We start from the raw sequence: 23,909 nt of genomic DNA, 5'->3' as shown, positions 1-23,909 counted from the left end.
ATCTGAAATAGAATTTAAGAATTTGAGCATATTTATATTTGACCTAGGCTCCCTTTTATTTCTAAGTTATTCATTACAGTATGCTATCATGTCTTCTCATCATACATACCTTATAATATATCATTATTTGCAGTATTCAAAATATATAGCCTCACTACCTTTTATTTTCTTTTTCCATGATTCTCTCAGCACACCCCAATTTTATCAATGTTGAGCATTTCTTACTACAATATATTTCAATAGAAAGTTTAATTAAAATCCTTATACTGAGTATTAATATTTTGCACAAAAATCTAAAAGTTTCTAAGTGTGAAGTAAGATTAATAAAAGAAAATAAGGAGCTCAAATATTCAAATCCCCAGCTCCAGAAATGTGTAAACAATCAAAAGTTTTCTAAACGTGTCTTGAAGGAGAATCTGAAGTTGTTGAAATCCAATCACAAATCCTCATGATTCTTAGTTGAATCACAGCACATTTGAACACTCAGCCTCAAAGAGTATCTGAAGTAAAAGTGAGGAAACTTGTCTGAGAAGAATTTGATCCCATAAATTGGGATGGAGAAGTTTTGAAGGAATGTGGTGAGGCTGGGGACACTGAAATGCTAAATTCTCATGAGATATTTTGACAGAGGAAAAGGTGTCCGCATTCTCAGTGGGAAAATCATTACCATCTGTCTTAGTTACTTTTCTCCTTGCTGAAACAAAATAGTCCACACCCAAAGTTAAAAGGGGAAAGGTTTATTTTGCCTCTCAGTTTGTAGGAATTTCAGTCCATAATTGGCTGTCTCCAAGGCAGGGAGCCATGGTGAAGGGACATGGCAAAGGAGAAATAGTTCATGACAAGACAGGCAGGAAACAGCAAGGAGCTTGCCCTTCCCTTTTAGCCTATCCAGGCTACAATATTTTTGGATGGTGCCACCCACACCCAATGTGGGGCTTCTGTTTTCAGTATCCATTCAGCCACACCTAGAAATATGCTAATTCCAATTTGTGGACTAATTTAGTACTACACTTGTGGTCTTTGCCTTTGTCCTGTACCTGAGGAAACCAATTCTGTACTGGCTATGGAATTTTTTTAAAAAATTAATTTTATTGGTACATTTTAGGTATACAATTCATTTACATTTATCATTGGGTGTTTGTACCTGTACATGATATATCTTGGTTCTTATTTTTTTCCCCATTATCTGTGCGCCCTTCACCCCCTCTACCCTTCCCTATTTACATAGATTTCATTTCCATTTTTTTTCTTTTCTCATAGTTTTTCCTTTCCCTCTTTTCCTTTCCCCTTCCCCTCCCTTCACTCCTTAGTCTTTGGACCTTTTTTCCTATTTCAAATTATCAATTATTTATTTTAATCATTTTAACTCTTGTTTACACTATCAGTTTCTCACGCTAGAGAAACTATTCGGTATTTACCCATGTGTGTCCTGTTTATTTCACTTAAGAGTATGGCCTCGATATGCATCCGTTTAGCTATAAATGACTCTAGTTTTCAATTCTTTATGGCTGGGCAGCTATGGAATTGATAATGCCCTTCCATGATATAGTTACTGAATGACACAATACTGATGTGCCTCAGGACTCACTCTCACCACTCACCACTGGGTTTATACCCAGGGTCAAACCTTAGAAGGCTCCTAAAGGTGAGGTACACAGCATGACTCATGAGGAGGTCCACTACACTACCAAAGGATTGCTTGTGTTTTCTAGTTCTTACAAGAAGAGTTCTGAGGAAAAAGTATAAGAATGGATGATAAAGGGATGGAATAATGGTTGAAGAAGCATAAATCTGGATCAGGCTTTTTCTTGATATGGGTCCATTAGCTAGAGGTTCTTAATTTTTTGAATCAATCTTTCTTTCTTTCTTTCATTTTTTTCTTTCTTAAGAAAAATTAAGATAACCTATATATAGGTGCAAATCCCCAGTGATGAATGTAATCATTATGTATGGCAAATATGTACTAATAGATGGAGGTTCTTAACATCACATATGATGGAGTTTAAAAAATGCTTATTTGGTTGGCTGAGATATCGTTTTAATTGGATCCTTGAGTGATAGGAGCAATGTGGCAGCACTTACCCATTGAAAGAAAAGCAGGTATACTTACTGTAATAGACAAGAGGAGAAAAGCAATGATTAGAGTAGTCTGACCCATGTAGATTTGTGACACTGGCTGATTAGTCATGGTGTTTGCAAAAGTGAAACAGATAGGAAGCCTACTAAATTTTTTACTGGATTTATATAAGCAGAAAAATTTTAGGGCAAATGAACAAAAATATGCTTGGAAGCACAGTAAATAAAAAAAACTCTGGAAATATAGAGGCACAGGCAAAACACATACAATTCTAAATAAATTATAAAACTGTATATTCATGTTTTTCTTCTGGCTCTTGATATGGGATACCTTTTAGCTAGTTTTGATTATTAATGCAAACAATATACTGTTGGGAAAGTGAAACAGACCCTAAGAATAAATTTTGTTTGATTGAAAAGTTTCACAATTGCTTTTCAAAAATAAATGTGATGAGGGCTGGGGATTTAGCTCAGTGGTTCCACTGCCTGTCTCGCAAGCTCAAGGACCCAACCGAGTTCAATCCCTGGTACAAAAAAAAAAAAAAAGTGATGATCATTTAAACTGTGCTCTTCAAACTATTATTAAGTCTAAGCAAATTCACAAGTCATTTAACAGTAGTTTGGCAGCTCTGTGCATTCCTTCAAATGGGTGTGAAATATATTACTGAATCATGCTGACATCAAAGAGCTTTCTATTATTCACTACAGAGTATCCAGATCTGTGAAACACTTCTGACTTAACCTCAAACATTCTTTAAAATTAACGGTGAATAGGGTAAATGACTTAGGACTTTTGCTTTGGAAATGCAAAGGAAATTTGTCATAGTTTAGAGTTTTTTGTTCAATGGAACCTTGAAAAGCCAATAAATGTTGGAAAATTGTAATGAATTCAATATTTTAGAAGTCTAATTTTAACAAATAAACACCTTTTAAATTAAAGATAAACTATGAATAAAAGCTCAATTTTGGTAAACATACTGACCCCACTTCTTATAACACCTACTTTATAGTAGAACTGTAAGACAATCTTCTTTCATTTTATAAATTAACTATTTATAATTTCACACTATTTGTTATATTCTCTTATTTTAACTTATATTTAAGGTTTTATTTTATTATATTTTTACTTAATCTATATGAGGTCACACAAGATGTTTACAAGATGATGAAAATTCCAGAATCACAGTCATTTGTTCAGTTTTTAAAGGCAGTAGACTCTTTAAATCACTTACATGGCTTGTACAGTTATTTCCCATAAATGTGCACTTGATACATTAGCCACCTAGAAACAGTATTATGGGTATTCTTACCTCAAAGAACTAGGACTGGAAGTCCCATTTGACCCCGCTATTCCACTGCTGGGGCTCTTCCCCAAAGAATTAAAAGAATCATACCACAGTGATATATGTGCACCCATGTTCATAGCAGCACAGTTTGTGATAGCTAAAACTTGGAAACAGCCCAAATGCCCATCAACTGGAGAATGGATAAAGAAAATGTGGGGGTTTTTTATAAAATGGAGTATTACTCAGCCATTAAAAATGAGAAATTAGAGACATTTATAGCTAAGTGGATTCACACTGAGGCGATACTCTTAAGTGAAATAAATAGGACACACATGTATAAATAGTTTCTCTGGTGTGAGAAACTGAAAGTGTAAATAAGAACTAAAATGTATAAGAGGTAATGTGAAATAGGAAGAAAGGGGGCAAAGGGGAAGGAAGTGGGAGGGCTAGGGGAAAGGATAGAAGGGAATGGGATTAATATGAGAAGATGGAAAAATAGGAACAAAATCTTTGTAAATAGGGAGGAATGGAGGGGTTGAAGGGAGGGCTGGGCAAGGGTGAAAAATAAGAACCAAGAGAGACTATGTAAATGTACAAATTTCCAATGATGAATGTCATTATATTGTATACCTAAAATGTACCAATGATTAGAATGAATAATTGATAATGCAAAATAGGAAGAAAAGGTCCAAAGGGGTAGGGGTAGTGGGAGGGGCAGGGGAAAGGAAAGAAGGGAAAGAAAAAATGATGAGAAATGGAAAAAATGGAAATCAAGTCTTTGTAAATAGGGAAGGATGGAGGGGGTGAAGGGAGGGCTAGGAATGGGGAAAAAATAAGAACCAAGATGCATTATGTAAAGGTACAATTCTCAATGAGAAATGTAATTGTGTTGTATACCTACAATGTAACAATAAAAGAATTTAACAAAAAAAAGGTAAGATTCTATGGGACTCTGTAGTTCTGAAAAAGGGAAAAAAATGTAACTCCCAATCTGTGAGATGTCAGATATGCTGAGTTCATGTTCTCCAAAGGTGAAGAATGAATTCTAAGGAAATACGGTGGTTGAGTAGGGAAAATTAATTGAGAGAGATAGCACCTCAGAGACAGGAGGTGCAAAAGTTGGCTGCCATGGACCAGACTTCTCAGGGAAGGTTTTATAGAGCAAAACCACACGGTGGGTACAAAATTATAAGGTAGGTACAATGCGTGTCAAAACTATGATCAACCAATAAGATTACAAGTATAGCCACTTAGGTAATAATGATCCAATAGGGAAACAAGTCACATGACAAGGGTATATGGCAGGAACAAAGACCTTCTTAGAAAGGGATGGATCAGGAAGTCCTAGCCACCACCCTGGGTAACTGATGTCTATCTATACTTGATTGGATTAGGTGAGTATAATCTTCAGTTTATTGCTTATCACTTGGGGAGCTATGTAGTCCTGGTCATTCTAGTTTTATCCTGAGCCGTGGACTTCAACAGATGCATCTCTGGACACAATTGAAATTGTTTTCATCTTCTGCACAAATTCCCTTGAGGGCCTAGCCCTCTCTGACTGCCTATAATAATTCTGCCTAACTTAGTTGTCTAAAATAGTTCTAGTACACAGCCAATATTGGTTTTATTTTTTGGCTAAAAGTCTTAAGGAATATTTTGACACTATTTTTAGCAATATTGAATTGTATTGGATTATATGGAATTGGGATAGATTGTGCTCTGTTCACTGAAACCTTGAAATTAGCATAAACATTTAAAAATTCTGTGAAGTCAACAACTGCTAGGTTTCCAAATATATATGTAATAAGTCATGTAGATTTTATATATATTGTTAGAAGAAATATACTCTAAACTGATATACTCAAATTTTCGATGAAACATATTTATATCTCAAACTTGATACACTGTTAAAAAATTTCAGGAATACTTTAAAATAGACCTTTGTTCATTATTCCAAATATATTCTAAATAAAAGTAAATAATATATCCACTAAGAAATTCCAAATTTTTTGTATCTTAATTTCTACTTGGCAGTTAGAGCACTATAAAAGCTTCAAATTGAACAGCCTGCCAGAGAAGTTTTTTTTCCAAGATTCATTACAAGTGACATATTGATACATCTCAAAATGGAGTATAGATTTTAATTCTCCATTTTTTGCTTCATTCATATTACAAATAGGTCACACTGGTTACTTTTTGTGTTTGACCAATAAGGTTAATATTTTACTATAGTTGTTTTAGGTTCTCAAAACATAGAAAGTCTAGTGATAACATCATGATATTATGTGAAGAGACTATTTTGAAATAAAGAGAAGTGAAGTTAATTTTTAAATAAATGAGCAACATTAGTCAGCCAATTTTTCTCTCATTTTTTACTGAAAAACCTCAGCTAAAGGAAAGAGTTCCCATTGATTTGAGAGGGTGATCCATTGCCTGCATAGTAGGTGATAGCAAGAGAATAAAGAGACACTTTAAAAAGGCAATGCTTATTCTATGAATTCCATGTTAGTTCTTTAAAATAAAGGTAAAACCTATCTGATGAGGTCATGTAATTTATCATTTAATTGCAACTATAACAAATATAAATATGTATATATTTAAATCTATTTATGCTAATTATATACAACATGCTTCCAGAAAGTAAAATATCTAAGCTTTAAATAATTGGAAAGCTATCTAAACTTATTTTATAAAATTTAGTTGCATATTTTGTACAAATATTTTCTGCCTCTATATAATTCGAAAATATCTCATTTTCAGCAACAAGCATACAATATAATTGTCCATACAATGTGCTACAGAAAAGATTTTTCAAATACAACGTTCAACCATGGCAAAACTTGAGATACACTGAAGAAATGTGCTATGGTTATTTGCTGTAATGATTTCACTTATATCTTCACATCTACAGTTTTCACATTTAATATTCAGGGTTATCTTGCAAAATATTCCACAGAATATATTCTTTTTCTGTTTCAGATCCATACAAAAATATATATACTTTCTACTAACCATGTGTGTATGTTTCAAAAACAATTTAAAAATTTAAAAATTCATTGTTTTCCTTTTCTTAATATTAAAAAGTGATTTTTTTATTTTTTCTTTTTATCAGAGTACATGGTCCCATATATACAATAACAATTATTTCTTAGCATTATGATTGAATCTATTAATCTATTTTCTCATTATAATGGATTTTGTTGTTATCATTGTGTTTATATTAGGGGTCTCATGTTTCTTAAAAATGAATCAAAAATTTCATCTAAAATGCATTTTCTGTAAGTTAAGAGAAAGCTTTAACTATATATCATGAAACAAAAATACCTTGGAAACCCATTTTTAGCTATGTATGTATTTATTTTTAGCTATGTATATATTTATTTCTAGCTATATATATATATACATATATATATATACATATATATATATACATATATATATATACATATATATATACATATATATATATATATATATATATATATATATTTAGCACACTTTCCCTTAGCTGGGAAAAAATACTTTACATCTGCAAATTAAAGGTTTGTTTTTTTCCATCATTTCAGAGATTTCAGTCCATACTTGGCTGGCTCCAAGCCAGAAATGGCATGGTGAAGGGCATAGTGGGGAAAACTGATCAACCCTTGGCACTCAGGAGGCAGACAGGCAGAGAGACGTCTTATTATGCAAAATACATTTAGTCTTCTCTGAAAGTCACCAGAGTCTTAACAATTCCAGCATTGTTAAAAAGTTCCTACTGAGGTTCAAGGCAAACTCTTAAGTGTGAGGCCCTATAAAACATCAAAAAGAAAGCTAAATACTTTCAGCATACCATGATATAGGGTAAATATTCCCATCAAAAAAGGAAGGAATGGAGCCATAAAAAGGAATCAGACCAAATTGATACTGGTAACAAGCAGAGAAAACATTACATCCTGCGGCTCACTGTCCAGCATCCATTGCAGGTTGTAGTAAGATGAGAGTTATAAAGGGCTTGGCCATCCCCAATTCTATGTCCTTGCAGGTTGAACTCACATGGTCTCTCTTTTGTGGTTGCTCTGCTCTGCCTGTGGCTTTTCTTGGCAAATATTCCATATTCTTGCATCTCCTGGGGTCTCCACTTGACCTTCTGCTTTAAACTTAGTTTCACATTGTTGTCTTCTCAGGGACACATTCTGGTCTTCTAGAACTTTTTCTAAAATCAGGGTGGAAGCCTTCATTACACATGCCTACGCAATGAGCACCACATGGGTGTTGCCAAGGTTTGTTGTCAGCCTGAGTAGAAGCCAGGCTCTCTTGGACCGTGCTGCAATGGACTCTTGAATGACTGGGTGGCTAAACTGAAACACATACTTATTTAGGTGAGTGATCAGGGTGCCTGTGGGATCTCTTCTCAAATCAAAATCTTTGAAAGAATTTTCCCTTTTACACTGGAACCTTCAATGAATGGAGGCTGGACAGTTCTTGTGATAACCTCAAGGCATCTTTTCTATTATCACCTTGAGTCTTACTTTTCTTGTTGTTGAGATACAATACCTGACACCCAAATTGAAGGAGGAAAGGTTTATTTTAGCTTATGGTTTGTAGAGGATTTACTTCACAGTTGACTGGCTCCAAGGCAGGGTGGTATGGCATAAGGGCATGGCAAAGGAGAAACAATCCATGGGATGGCAGCCAGAAGGCAATGAGCAGCATGTAGCAACAGGGGCAGCAGCAGCAGGAGCAGCAGCTGCCTTCTTTCTGCCCCTCTGTATTCCATCCAGGCTAGAAGTATAATGATTGGTGCCACCCACACTTAGGATGCGCCTTTCATTATCCACACCCAGAACTATAAGCCAATTCAGTTATTATACACCATCAATTCCAGTATCAGACCCCTAATATACATTCGCGTACCCTAGATCCAGCCATCTCCAAAAAGCCCCACCTATGATCACATGAAACTTTGGGGAGACGTCAGGATACAAGCTATCATATTATGCTCCTTGCCTCCAAAATACTCATGTGAATCCCTTTATGCAAAAGGTGCATAGTCTATCTCTAAGAGTTCCCAAAGTACTAACAGTTTCATCATTGCTGAAAGTCTAAGTCCATAATCTCCTCTGATATTTAAGGCAAACTTAGCTACAGGCCCCTGTATAAAGGAAAGGGAAGTTAAACACTTCCAACATACAGTGGCATAAGATAAACATTTTCATTCAAAAAGGAACAAATAGAGGTATAGAAAGGAATGAGACCAAAGCAACTCCAAAATCAGCAAGGCAAACATTAAATTCTGTAGTTCTATTTCCAGCATCCAGGGGAATCTTTGGCAAGATGTGAACTCGAAAGGGCTTGGATGGCTCTGCCCCTATGACACTACAGGTGGCTGTAGCTCCCGAGGCTAATCTCTTGAGCCACTTCTGCTCCCTCATTGCAGTTTTTCTCAGACAGTCCATGTTCCTGGCTTCTCCTACTTTCTGGTTGTCTTCCCTGTTCCTTTGGATTCACATTCACAGCTTCACACACTTCCCTCTCAGGGGCACACTGCCTGGCCTCCCAGGCCTCCTTATAAAACTTGGGTGGAAGCTTTCATGACCCCACAACTTTTGCCTTCTGCATGCTCCTGAAACCAGCAGCATGCATGATGCCAAGGTCTACCACCAACTGGAACAGTAGCCAGGCTTCTTTCCCTTGGCTGTAGAGGTTGAGTACCGGGATTATGGAGCACTATCAACCCAATCCCAAGGAACAAATTCTCTAGGCTGCCCCCATTCTGGAGCATGATGTTCTCAGGCTTTCTTCTCAAAGCAGTCTTTCACCTTTGCAGATTTGAGGCTGCAAAGGGTGGATTCCTGCTTGTTCTTGCAATGCCTTCAACCCATGTTTTCTGTTGCCCTATTCCTTTTCAGCAACCAGGTTCTCTGCTCCATCTGTGTAGGCCATGACTTTATTGGAACTTTCTTTCTGGACAAACTCAAAACTTTTAAATCATTGTGCTGGGTGTTTGCTTTTAGTTTTCAAGGTACAGCTCACTAAAACCTCCTGGCAACAGCCATACCATCACCTCAACATTAGATATCTTTGAAATTTCTTCCACCAATTCAATTAGTCCACTGCCCTTAGTCTCAGGCAAAGTCTCTGAACATGAGCAAAATGCAGACAAATTTTCTACCAAAGCATAACACACATAGTCTGGAGTCCAACAGCCAATACAGTCCTCATTTATAACTGAAGCCTCCCTAAGTCTGGTCTTTACTAGACGCATTTCTATCAGTATTCTGATCTTCTGAACTCTGACAAGAATCTCCCACCAAGTTCAGCTTACAGCATTTCAGGGCTGCTTCTTCAGCTAGAATCTCAAAACCTTTCTAAAATATTCCCACAAGCCAGTGCCAAAGGCCCCCAAATCACATGGGCAAGTACAGTCAAGCAACAACCACAGTTTTAGTACCAAAATAGTTGGCTCTCTCCAAGGCAAGGTGGCATGGCAAAGGGGCATCACAGAGAAGAAATAGTCTCTGGCATGACAAGCAGAAAACAGTGAGCAGCAAGCAGTGGTAGTAGTAGCAGCAGCCTGTCTTCTTTCTGTTCATTTACATTCCATCCAGGCTACAAGCCTATTGATTAGTAGCAACCACACCAAGTGTGGGGCTTCCATTATCCACACCTAGAACTATGGTAAAGCCAATTTAGTTATCATACACCCTTAATTCTAGCACCACATCCTTAATCCACATTCATACACCCTAGATCCAGCCACCTACAGAAAGCCCCACCTATGAGTGCATACAGCTTTTTTTGTGGGGGAGACTTCTAGATACAAGCCATGACACCATGCAAAGTACTTTGCTTCAATTTATATCAGTAATCTTTTCATCAAGCACACACTTCTTGCCCCCTACTTCACATACACTTTCTCTCTGTTGAAATTGTAAAATTTCACATCTTTTGGCTCTGATTTTGCTCCTGACTTTCCCTATATATCTTCTAAAAGCAGTTTGCTTAAGTGGTGCCCCTCACCTAGTTGGAACAAGCAGGCCCATTCTAGGTACATGGTGCCCTCCTTCCCCACAAGGCAAGACCATCCAGTAACTCCAAGGTGGCTCTGCATTTTGCTTGCCCTTGGCATAGTGCAGGAGATGTGAGGCCTAAGCATCTCTCCTGATTCTGGATGAGAAGAATTCCCTAGAGAAAGAAGGGAACAAACAGACCTCATGAGTATTGACATTAAGTCCACCAGTCCACTTGAACCCCCCTGCCATAGGCTACCCTCAGCAGATACCAGAAAGCTGATTACATTTCCCATCTCCCATCATCAGCAAGGCTCTGCCTTGGCTTGGACAGTGATCGCAATCTGAGTTAAACAGACAGAGGGGCCTATGGTGCAACAAGGACACCTCAAAGACTCATAAGCCTTAAACCAGGCAGAGAAAAATTGGGATTGGCTGGATCCCAACATTTCTCTTCTTGGAAAAAAGAAAACATTTATTCAAAACCACAAGAATATTTTTTTGTATTGGGAATAGAACTTGGGTCCTTGCACTTGTGCAGCAGGTGGCGAAACCGCTGAGCTAAATCCCCGGCCACACAGGAATTTTTCAACTCAGTGTTTTTTTATTTTTATTTTTTTGATTTTCATGATTTTTATCTTTCTTTCACAGGTTTTCTTGGAGACACCCTTGTGTTTTCCTGTCTTTCTTTATTTTGGTTTCTTTTCTCTTTTCAAAATTTTTCGCTTCCTTCTTACCTTTCATTTATTTCCTGTTTTGCTCTCTAATCATCTTTTTCTTCTTTCTCTTATTTATGCATTCCTGCAACTATTCCCTAAGAAAGCAAATTTCTTTTATTCCACTTTTCTCTTTTCCTTCTCATATCTCATAGGTTAGCTTTTCAAATTTTTCTTTTCTCATTCACTAGTTCCCCATAATCTCTAACTGTACTAGTATAATTACCAAACTTTATAAATTATCTTTACACAATTGCTGTTGAATACTGTTCTAGTGTTAGTAGAGATTAAGTTGTTTTACTTAGTAGATATTTACTGTAGGTCAATAGCATGTCAATATTTGATTTGTCTTGGTATTCGTACTATAATTATAGATTTATTTTCTATGTTTAAGGGTAGTACATTATTGGACCTTAGGGTTTGTCATACTCACTTTGTATTTGATACTGTAATTGATGCTCATTTTATTCTGTAGCCAAAGTTACATAGCTGTTGCTATTAATTGATTTTGTTGGGATGCCAATAGCTGGATTGCCTTCTGGTCACAAACGTTACTATGGTCCATTCCTGAAGAACTGGGTTCTGGCTCCCATTCCAAGTAAATGGCTGTGACTGGATCCTTGGACAGAGGCAAAGGCCAATAGTTAGACTTACCCAGAAGACACAGCTGAAAAGAAAATATTGAGGGCGGGGGATTTAGCTCAGTGGTGCCACTGCCTCCCTCACAAGAGCAAGGTCCCGAGTTCAATCCCTGGTACCAAAAAAAAAAAAAAAAAAAAAAGACATTGAGACATTAATTAGTACATTCATTAAGTGGTCTTCATATTAGAAGCAAAGCCTTCTACTTCAGTCAACACACAAGCTTTAACACATTAGTAAGCAAACAAAAAAGTAGAAGCATAAGAAGACAAGTCAAAATAATGCCACCCCAAACTCCCTAAGTGCCCTGAATCTGATCCATGGGACATCATAGGGGCAGAATCTAAAAGCCACACATCCCTTGAAATGATACCAGGGGAGAAAACAAAGGAGATCAATAAGTATTTGACTAGCTCAAAGAAGATATAGCTAGAAAAAAGGGACCAAATAAACAAAAAGTATCAGTGAGTCTAAAGAAGACACTATTTGCCAATCTGCAGAAATTTTCCCATTTAATAGGAGCTCAATATTATTTAGTATACATTATTTCTGCCTCCTTTTACAAATAAGGACACTGATTCAAAGATACTTGATGTAATTTGTCCAAGATCACTTGTCTAAAACATGGAAAATTCAGAACTAAAACCAATAAAGTTTGGATTCCACCGTCTTAAACATTAAGCTCCTTTTTGGTAGTAATATTATATATTCATTACAGACCCAATATATTTTATTTATTTGCTAATGTGCTACATTAAAAAATTATTTATGATAACATGATAATCTGATCATGAGCATTTTTTAATGTAGAAATTGGTACAAGAAACCAAATTAAAATTCTAAAATATTTTCACTTACTTAAAGGCCTTGTGCTATAAACACTGCCAAATACTTTAAATGCCCTCCAAAATAATCCATGAAGGGTGTGCACATATATAAAGGGAAAAGGCATAGTTTAATAAATACATATGTATATTAATATCCTTATATCAAACAAGTTATCTTTGTGGGAGAAAACTTTTTTAGAATATGAAATATTATTCAAGTTCAAGACCTGAATTCTTAAATCCAACATTTTTATTCAGTCGTATGTGAATAAAATACATAGTTAATTGGTAGGCAAGATCTCAATGTACTAGAATCTAATTATAGAGTCCTCAGAATACTAGTGAGATAAAAGTTAATGAGACATTTGAAAGATATTAGAGTTTTATGATATTGATTTACTTTGAAAAATGGCAAAGATAAATTTAAGTTTAATATGTTGAATCAAATTTTCTTCAGTGTGGAATTCTAATCGAAATAAATATTATACATATTTGTGTGTGTGTTTCTAATAAAACTTATTTTTTTCTATATTGATTGTGGTTTTGTCATGGTCCAAGAAATTTAATCAGTCATATTATCATTACTCTCTGAATTATAGTAAATGAAGGGAACAATTATAGTACTCCAACTCAGCACTAATTCAAATATGATTGGACATATACTAATGTTAACCAAATAATTACAAGCACGAGTCTACATTATTATCATAAGTATTATAATAAGGAAAGAACTGGCATAGCATCTTACAGAACACTTTTCAAATGAGATTTCCCCCTACAACAAAAAGTGAATATTAACTTTAATATTATAAAGTCCTTTAATTTTGTAGTGTTAATATTGTATGGTCTTTAAATCACAGATTAAAAAAATCTTATGTAGTACATTTTCCAATGAATTGAGACTTGGTTTGTAAATTACTTAGTATAATGAAAACCATATAATTGATTAAACAGATGAGTCATAAGGAGGCAGTTTATGATCTATGACTATAACGCAAGTGAAAAATGAGAGGAATTAATGTCATATCCATAAAATATCAAAGGTTATTTACACCAGAAAATCATACATGAGAATAAATATAAGTAACCTTAAACAACCATTGTTAGTTTGAAAATGAGTCTGCATGATATAAACAATTACTTTAAAGGAAAGATTTTATTTGTTGTGTTTTCAATATAGCTGTATTATTATATTAAAGTAGTGTGTACATATATTGATAAAATGCTATGCATTTTCAAATTAATTTTTTCTTGGTATTTATATAGGAAATTTAGATTCATTCCTTTATAAAGCTTTGAAATTGCTAACTCTGTTTAGTGTCATCTATGGTGTGAAGTATCCTCATAGCTAGGAGATAGTTTGATCACCACAAACATTCCCCGAGAATCTATCATTGGCTCCAGAGAAGTTTGAATAAATAAATAAATGCAATATATATGGTGTAAATTGTGCATTTAAAAATGTATATGTGCTTGCATCATTGACTAAGCAGTAAAATCTTTGAGAACAAGAACCATATTTTATTCATAATATTTTATTCTTACAGCTTATCACAATATTAACCTAAGTAGGAAATTACTGTATTAGTTTGATGTGCTTTCAAAGGCAAGTAACAGAAAACTCAACCATCACAGTTTAAATAAACATTAGATAATCCTTCTCACAGTGTATACCTCTGAATCCAGAAGTATACATTCTAGGCCTCAAGCAGTAGCTTAGTCATTAAGCCAACCTCTTTTCCCTTTCTGTTCCATCATTTTAAATGACAAGAGGTCTGTTACACTTGCTTCTTCTCTAAACATCTTGGTTTAACCAGGAAGAAAGCAGAATAAAAAGGGTTTCTGATGTTCTTTCTTTCATTAGCCTTCATATGCCTGCTTTCAGGCACTGAACAGTCACTGGGATGGAGAACATCATGGAAGATGTAGATCAATTGTAACTTTTAGCCTCTTGGATTGTGATACGGTTTATCCAACCAGGTGTGAACAGAGTCCTCATTCTACCTCAACAAATGGAGGTTTCATTCACTTAGGAAAAGGGGGCCATTGTGTAGTTAGTGCTTAACAATACTACAACTTTTATTTTGTGGTGGACTATATTACAATAAATATTACCTGAATAAAATTAGATTTTTGAAAGGAATTATTATGTCACATGCTAGCCCCAGTTTTATCTTTATGGGTTGTTTTGTATTTATTTGGCAAAATTTAATATGATTAATTTTTATTTCTATAGACAATTACAAACTCACAAATTCCTATATATTTTTAGTTGTGGTGGAAGGGAAAATATGCAACACAGAAAAGATGCATCATTTTTAACCTTGTTTTTTTCCCATGTAAGTCTTGCTTTTAATAATTACAGGGGAAAAGTTAATGTGTAATTTTTTTCTCTGTTTTTTTAAGGCCTTAAAAGATAAATTCAAATTTTGATCCCATTCATCAATTAATCAAGGAATCACAAATCTTCTAGATGCAGCAGTCATCAGTTAAACCACACTGTGACAGGGTAGCACCTGCCTCCTCCCCCAGGGATCCCATTAATTCTTGCTTTCCACATTATGGGCTGCAAGCTCACACCAGCCACAGTTTCAGTGCTCACTCATTCAACACCAACAGCTGGGATGTTAGTGAAGAACTTCGACTGCAGGAACTTGAAGAAGTCAAGGCCAGAGCTGCTCAGATGGAAAAGACCATGCGATGGTGGTCAGACTGCACTGCCAATTGGAGAGAAAAATGGAGTAAAGTTCGAGCAGAAAGGAACAGTGCCAGGGAGGAAGGAAGACAACTCAGAATAAAATTAGAGATGACAGTGAAGGAATTGAGTGTGCTTAAAAAGAAACAAAGTCTGTTACTGCAAAAGGAAGCATCAGAAGCCAATATCACCCAGGACCTGGAGCTTCCTACTTTTGTAGACATGTCCTACAGGGATGAAGACCAATTTCAAACTACTTCACAAATGTATGATTCTATTGGGAAGTATTTGGTGAAAAGACAATTTCCTATAGAGAAGAACACAAATAGTAAGGTAAGAAAAAATTCACGGAGGAAACCAGAGATTATGTGCAGTTTAAATGTATGTTGTGACAGGGAGGAAGGGAGACTGATAAACGCGGCCATGACTGAGTTCATCAGCCAGGATTGCCATAAGGAAGGATAAAAATTTGTATGGTTTATGCAACCAAAATTTATTGTTTTTCACAGTTCTAGGAACTAGAAGTCCAAGAGAAAATTATCAACAATGTTAGTTTCTTCTGACGTGCCTCTCTTTACATTATACAGTGATGGTTTCTCTCTGTGTCTTCATGCCATCTTTTCTGTTTACATCTGTCTCCAAATTACTTCTTACATGAACAGTATCATTAAACCATTTTAATGACAATATTTTAACTTTATCACCCCTTTAACCACCCTATCTCCAAATACTGTTTATTTGGATCCTGGAGTTCTAGGTGTCAGGACTTCAGCATATGAATTTTTGCAGTACATGATTCAGCAGTGTCATCATTAATATTTATAGAAGTAACACAGCATTTTTTATGGGAGCTGAAAATATTTGGAGCTATGTCTCTATTCATCCTACTTATGTCAATAATAAAAAATAGTTCTAGAGCAGTTTGAATGTTTCCTGCAGTTTGGGACTTTGGCCTTACAATGAACTCTTTGTGAAATGATACCTTGAAGAAATATAGCAAATGCTTCACATGATCCACATTTGGATGTTCTTTGTACAATTTGAATCTTGAAGTTTCTAAAATTTTACACAAAATACAGTTTTAAAACTTTATTAAATCTAGTTTTTTATATATATATATATATATATATTTTTTTTTTTTTTGTACTGGGGATCAAACTCAGGATCTTGGAGTTTTGAGACAGGTGCAGTGCCACTGAGTTAAATCCCTGGCCCTTTATGTACTTCTTTTTTTTTTTTTCTTAAATTCTTTTATTGGTACATTTTAGGTATACAATATATTTACATTTATCATTGGGTGCTTGTACCTGTACATGATGTATCTTGGTTCTTATTTTTTTCCCCATTACCTGTGCGCCATTCACCCCCTCCACCCTTCCCTATTTACATAGACTTCATTTACCTTTTTTTTTGTTTTCTCATAATTTTTCCTTTCCTTTCTTTCCTTTCCCCTTCCCCCACCCCCCATCATCCCTATCCCTTTGTACCTTTTCTTCCTATATAAAATTGTCAATTATTCATTTTAATCATTTCAGTCCTTATTTACACTTTCGGTTTATCACACTAGAGAAACTATTTGATATTTACACGTGTGTCCTATTTATTTCACTTAAGAGTATGGCCTCAATATGGATCCATTTAGCTATAAATGTTTCTAGTTTCCCCTTCTTTATGACTGAGTAGTACTCCATTTTATATATATATAAAAAAAATCTTCTTTATCCAGTTTCCAGTTGGTGGGCACTTGGGATGTTTCCAAGCTTTAGCTATTACAAACTGTGCCACTATAAACATGGGTGTACATATATTACTGTGGTATGATTCTTTTAATTCTTTTGGGAAGATACCCAGCAGAGGAGTAGCTGGGTCAAATGGGACCTGTAGTCCTAGTTCTCTGAGGTATCTCCATACTGATTTCCACAATGGTTGCACCACCCTGCACTCCCACCAACAATGGAGAAGGGTTCCTTTCTCCCCACATTCCTGCCAGCATTTGTTATTGGTTGATTTCTTGATAGCAGCCATTCTTTGTGGGGTGAGGTGAAATCTCAGTGTTGTTTTAATCTGCAACTCTCAAATGACCAGTGATGTTGAACATTTTTTCATATATTTATTTGCTGCTTTTATTTCTTTGTCTGAGAAATGTCTGTTCATTTCAGATGCCCGTTTTTGAATTGGGTCTTTGAATTTGAGGGGATCTGGTTTTTTCAGTTCTTTATATATTCTAGATAGTAGTCCTTTGTCCGAGATACAGGTGCTAACTTTTTTCCCCAAATTGTAGGTTGTCTCTTAGCTCTTAGTGGTTTCTTAATAGTGTCTCTTAATAGTGTCTTAATAGTGTCTCTTAATAGTGGTTTCTTTTGCAGTGCAGAAGCTTTTTAATAAGGTGAGACCCCAGTTGTTGGTTCTTTGTGTTAGTTCCCGTGCTACAGAGGTTTTGTTCATAAAGGCTTTTCCTATGCCAATACCTTCAAGAGTTCTACCTAACTTATCTTCCAGCAAGTTTAGTGTTTCTATTTTAATATTTACATCTTTAATCCACTTCAATCTTAGTTTAGTGCATGGTGGGTCTAGTTTTAATCTTTGGGAGGTTAAAATCAAGTTTTTCCAATACCATTTATTAGATAGGCTATCTTTCCTCCAGTGATGGTGGTTGGCTCCTTTGTCAAAGATGAGGTGGCTGAGTATGTCTGGAGTTGTTTCTGCATCTTCCAATCTATTCCACTGATCCTCAGGTCTGTTATTTTGCCAGTACCAAGCTGTTTCTATCACAGTAGCTTTGTAGTATAGTTTCAAGTTGGGGATTGTGATACCCCATGCCATGTCTCTGTTGCTTAGAATTGCTTTTACTATTCTAGGTCTCTTCTGGTTCCAAATGAATTTTTGGATTGTTTTCTCTAGTTCTGTGATGTGTATTGTTGGAATTTCAATCAGTGTTGCATTAAATCTATATATTAGTTTTGGAAGTACAGCCATTTTCATTATTTTGGTTCGTCCTACCCAGGAGCAAGGGATGTCTTTCTATTTTCTTATATCCTCTTTGATCTCTTTTTTCAGAGTGCTTTAGTTTTCAGTGTAGAGGTCTTTTGCTTCCTTTGTTAGATTGATTCCTAGATATTTCATTTTTTTGGATGCTACTATAAAAGGAATTGTTTCTCTAATTTCTCTCTCAGTGAGTCTATTATTTTTGTATAAGAAAGCTATTGTATCCAGCTACTCTACTGAATCTGTCAATTAAGTCTAGAAGTGTTCTGGTGGAGTTTTTTGGGTCTTCTATGTAAAGTATCATATAATCAGCAGATAATGACAGTTTACCGTCTTCCTTTCCCATGTTTCTTCCTTTTATTTCTTTCTCTTGTCTAATTGCTGTGGCTAATGTTTCCAGAGCTACATTGAACAGCAGTGGTGATAGTGGACATCCTTGTTTTGTTCCTGATTTTAGCATGACAGTTTTCAGTTTTTGACCATTTAGTATGATGTTAGCTGCTGGTTTTTCATAGATAGCTTTAATCAGGTTGAGATAAAGACCTTCTATTCCAATTTTCTGTAGGGTTTTTATCATGAATGGGTGTTGGATTTTCTCAAATGCTTTCTCTGCATCTATTGAGATGTTCATATGATTTTGTCCTTGGTTCTGTTAATATAGTGCATTATATTTATTGGTTTACGTATGTTAAACCATCCTTGCATCCCTGGGATAAATCTGACTTGGTCAGGATGTATTATCTTCTTGATGACCCTCTGTATTCTATTTGCCAGTATCTTGTTGAGGATTTTTGCATCTATGTTCATTAGGGAGATTGGCCTTTAGTTCTCTTTTTGGGTTGGGTCTTTCCCTGGTTTTGGAATCAAAGTAACACTTGCTTCCAGGAATGAATTTGGAAGTATTGCTTCCCTTTCAATTTCCTTCATGAGTTTAAAGAGTAATGGCATTAGTTCTTTTTAAAATGTCCTGTAGAATTCAGCAGTGAAGCCATCAGGACCTGAGATTTTCTTTGTTGGTAAATTTTTATTACATTTTAATTTCACTCATTGTAATTGGGGTGTTTAGAATTTCTATATCTTCTTCCTTTAACTTTGGCAATTTGTATGTATCTAGGAATCTTTCCATTTCTTCTGAGTTTTCCATTTTATTAGAGTACAGTTTCTCAAAGTAGGTATTGATGATCCTCTGGATTTCTGCTGGGTCTGTTGTGACTTCACCTTTTTCATTCTTAATTGCGTGGATCTGAGCCTTTTCTTTCCTTTTCTGATAAGGTTGGCTAAAGGTTTATCGATTTTATTGATTCTTTTGAAAAACCCACTCTTTGATTCATTGATTTTTTTTGTATCGTTCTCTTAGTCTCCATTGCATTGATTTCTGCTCTGATCTTTATAATTTACTCTCTTGTACAAGCTTTGGGTTTGTTATGCTCTTCTTTTCCTAGGAGTTTGAGGTTCTGCATTAGGTTGTGTATTTGAGTTCTCTCTGTTTTCCAAATATGGGCATTAACTGCTATAAATTTCCTGCATAGAGCTGCTTACATTATGTCCCATAGATTCCTGTATGTTGTACTGGCATTATCATTTACTTGTAGAAACTGTCCAATTTCTTCTTTAATTTCCTCTGTGACCCATTGGTTGTTCAGGAGGGTGTTATTCAGTTTCCATGTATTTGTGGTGTTTTTGCAGTTTCTTATGCTATTGATCTGCAATTTTATTGCATTATGGTCTGATAATATACAGAGGGTAACTTCAGTTCTTTTATATTTACTTAGACGTATCCTATTAGCTAGCATGTGGTCTATTTTAGAGAATGACCCATGTGCAGCCAAAAAGAATGTGTCTTATGATTTTGTGGGGTGGAACACTCTGTAAACATCTATTAAGTCCATTTGTTCAATAGCTTGGTTCAGTTCTAGAATTTCATTGTTGATTTTTTGTCCAGATGGTCTGTCTATTTATGATAGTGGGGTATTGAGGTCCCCCACTGCAACTGTATTAGTGCTTATTTGGTTTTTCATGTCCATTTATATTTGTTTTGTACAGTTGGGGGCATTCGTATTTGTTGTTTATGTATTAATGATTGTCATCTCTTCCTCTTGGATTGTTCCCTTCACAAGGATGTAGTGACCATCTTTGTTTCTCTTAATTAGTTTTGGTTTGAAATCTACTTTGTCTGTAAATAAGATTGGTACCCCTGCTTTTTTTGGGTTCTTGTGACATGGAGAACTGTTTTCCATCCATTTACTTTCAGTCTATGAGTTTCTTTTTGAGTTAGGTATGTTTCTTGTATACAGCATATTGTTGGATTTTCCTTCTTAATCCATTCTTCCAGTCTATTTCTTTGATTTGTGAATTGAGGCTATTAACACTGATGGTTATAATTGATAGATATTGACTCATCCTTGTCATGATGTTTTACTGTTGTTGGCTCTTTTATCTTTTATTTTTCTCTCTTTCCCTTTAGTTTCTTACCTTACCTGGTGGCTTCCCTCTATTGGGCCTCATGAAGTTGTGACCTTCATTGTCTTTTTCTAGGATATTGTTTAGAATTATTTGGAGTGCTAGTTTGGTATTCATGAAATTTCTCAGGTGTTCTTTGTAATGGAAGTATCTAATTTTCCCATCAATTTTGAAAGATGATTTTGCAGGATACAACAGTCTAGGTTGGAAGTTATTTTATTTTAGGATTTTAAATACTTTACTCCAGGCTCTCCTTGATTTGAGGGTTTGTGTTGAGAAATCTGCTGTGATTCTTATGGGCTTTCCTTTGTAGGTGATTTGTTTCTTTTCTCTAACTGCTTGTAGGATTTTGTTCTGTTGAGTTTCTGGGATCTTGACTATTATACGTCTTGGCGTAGATTTTTTTGATCATGGCTAGTTGGAGTTCTATATGCTTCACTTATCTGTATGACCAATTTTCTACTTCTGTCTGGGAAGTTTTCAACTATTACTTCTTTGAACAGTTTTTTTTTATGTCAATTGTACTTTCTCCTGTTTTTTCATGGATTCCTATCAGTCTTATGTTGTTCTTTGCATCATCTAGCAGCTGCTGGATTGATTTCTCATGGTCCCTTACTGTTTTGAAGAGATCTCTGTTTTCATGGTCCTTAACTGTAATCCTGTCTTCTATATCTGATATTCTATCTTCAGTTTCCCTTAATCTGCTGTACATACTTTCAGTGGAGTTTTTAATCTCCTGAATATCTGTTTGAATCTGTTTCATGGATTCCATTTCTTTCTTATGTTGGGCGATCCTGGTTTCAATTTCTTTCTTTGCTGGACATTCATGGCTTCTAGCATGTTTCTGAGCTCATCTATTTTTATCTGTTTCTGTTCTAGAGCCTCTAATCATGTCTTTCACTCTGCTCACTATCTCTGTAGTTATCTGTGAGATTATCTCTGCTTTGGATTTTTCTAGAGCTTCATTCATCTGTTTTGTTACTTCCTGTGCTGTCTGTTCAGGGTGTACAGGTGGTTGATTATCAGCCTTTTCCACCTCATTTCCCCCAGAACTTGCCTTTGTTGGAGTGGAGGTCTGAGTTTGTGCCTTGCTTAAATGTCTTCTCATTTTTGTTTTTGGTACTGTCCTTGGTTTAATTCCTTGGTTGATATTTTGAAATTGCTTATTGTAAGTATCTTTGTTGCTTTTATTTAGAAACATTATAGAATGATTGCTTCTTAAGAGGTGTCTTCCAGATATAGTTCATCTTTAGGTTTTGAGTCTCTAATGACTCTGAGGCTTATTTTCATTATACCAGGAAGGTCCACTGACTAGATCAATCACAACACCTTAGCCCAAGTGGTACAATCAGCAACATCCTAGCATCAAGTACATCTTAGAAAATGACAATTTGTGAAAGTTATTAATCTATCACCTTTAACTGTGTGAATTAAATCAAAATCAAGGACCTACCCAACTATGTTTATAGTGAATAAACTCTTCAATATAACAACTTTACCCTTCGGGATGGGGAGTTAGAAGGAGTTGTGGAGGGAGGGATAGATAGAAGGATAGGGTAAGGTTAGCAGTGTGGCTAGAGGGCACAGATGAGAGAAGGAAAAAGAGAATAAAAAAAATAAAGAAGAAATACAAATTAGGGCTAAAACAGGAACAATGTGGGACAACAAGAGAGTGAGTGTGTGAGAGAGAGAAAGCAAAGAGAAAAGAAAGAAAGAAAGAAGAGAAAAATGAAAATTTGAGAAGAGTAGGAAAAAAAATTAAAAATAAGAGCAAAAAAGGCCAAAAATCCCCAATAGTAATAATTTTGGAAATAAAAAATAAAAATGAGAATGAAGGGCCTCCTTCAGGATATGTCTTTGCTGTCACAATAGACAACGTGGGCAGCAGTGTGCAGATATAAGTCAATGAGTCTCAGCCAGCCAGTTGCAGTCCCATGAGATTCAGGTAGATTTCTGGCTGCAAGTCCCAAGTTGAACTCCTTGTCCTCCTGTAGGGTTGAAGTCTGCAAGATTGTACTGCAGGTTCCAGCTGCCCTTCCCCTGAAGATAGTCCATGTTTTGATGGGAGGTGATAATCCCTCCACCTTACCCAGTACGGTGGACTGGTGTCCCTTGTCTTTGTAGTGTGGAACCAGGTAGCAGTACAGACAGGAGGCTGGGGCGGGGGGCAGCTAAGCAGATTGCTGCCATGGGCTTAGCCAGTGACTAAGGGTCCTCACCCTCTGGGTGGTCCCAGCCTGTGTGCTTGGCCTGGGCTGCATGGGCACTGCTCCCTGCAACCTGTGACCTCTCTCTGGTGCCCCACTGGTGTGTTTGGCTTGGGCTGCATGGGGCCGGGCTCCTGGCAACTCAGTACCTCCTATATATTTCTTTATCATTGAACTTCCTCTGGCACCCCTTTACCTTGATATATACTTTTTTTTTTTTGGACCAGGGATAGAACTCAGAACCTTGCACTTAGGAGGCAGGTGGCGGCACCAATGAGCTAAATCCCTGGCTCATTGATAACCTATGGAACATACTTCAGTAAACTTCAGCAACTCCTGTTGCCTTTCATCATAGTATCAGTTTATATTTGTCATCTTTGATTATACAATTCCAGCTTTTAAAAACTTAATTAATATCTTGCATCTTTATAACTTGGCCTGAAATTTCACACCTTTCTATTTGGTTGAAATTTATTGTTGTACATAAACTACATTCTAACATAAATGAAAAATCTTAAAATATTGCCTATTTGGACTTCTAATTTTTTAACTTGAAAACCCGTGCTGCCAATACCTTTATGTATATTATTGAGAAATAGTATATATTCTCAAAACTCAATTGTATTAATACATAAATTTAAATACAATTACTGGGATGAGGATGCACAGCTGACATAATATGCCCAGAATTCACAAACTATTTCCATGTTATTATAGGTCTGCAGACAAAATCTGAGAAAGTGAAAGACATTTTGAACATGCATATTCAGGGCTATCCTTCAATTCTTTGTATTTTATTTCATGATATCTATCTCTATATTGCCAATGTTAGGAACAAATAATATTAGTAAAGTTTATAGGAGAAAATTAAATAAAATTCCTCTTATTTTGCTGTATAATTGTAATATGAATTCTGGGAAGAATTGAAAAATAAATAACAGTAAGTAATCTGATTTCCACATAGTATTTAAAAATAAGATAATAAAAATTTAGTATCATCAGGATTATTTTTGTTGTTGTTAAATT

The 23,909-nt window shown here is 35.6% G+C and overlaps 1 protein-coding gene across 4 annotated transcripts in view; it reads left to right on the top strand.

Moving 5' to 3' along the window:
* Positions 1–23,909, top strand: part of Ccdc102b (coiled-coil domain containing 102B) — a 133,995-nt gene that overhangs the window by 16,682 nt on the left and 93,404 nt on the right. For all 4 annotated transcript variants that reach the window (XM_087191464.1, XM_021246709.2, XM_087191467.1 and 1 more), the window contains exon 2: positions 14,943–15,564. In XM_087191464.1, the coding sequence (XP_087047590.1) occupies positions 15,010–15,564 (555 nt within the window). In that variant the 5' untranslated portion in view covers positions 14,943–15,009. The remainder of the gene's footprint in view (positions 1–14,942; positions 15,565–23,909) is intronic.

The sequence above is a fragment of the Heterocephalus glaber genome, unplaced genomic scaffold (genome assembly GCF_053883595.1).
Source record: "Heterocephalus glaber isolate CG9 unplaced genomic scaffold, H.glaber_assembly_v1.0 deba00000331, whole genome shotgun sequence".
Taxonomy (NCBI): Eukaryota; Metazoa; Chordata; class Mammalia; order Rodentia; family Bathyergidae; genus Heterocephalus; species Heterocephalus glaber.
This window is presented reverse-complemented; position numbering and strand designations above follow the sequence as displayed.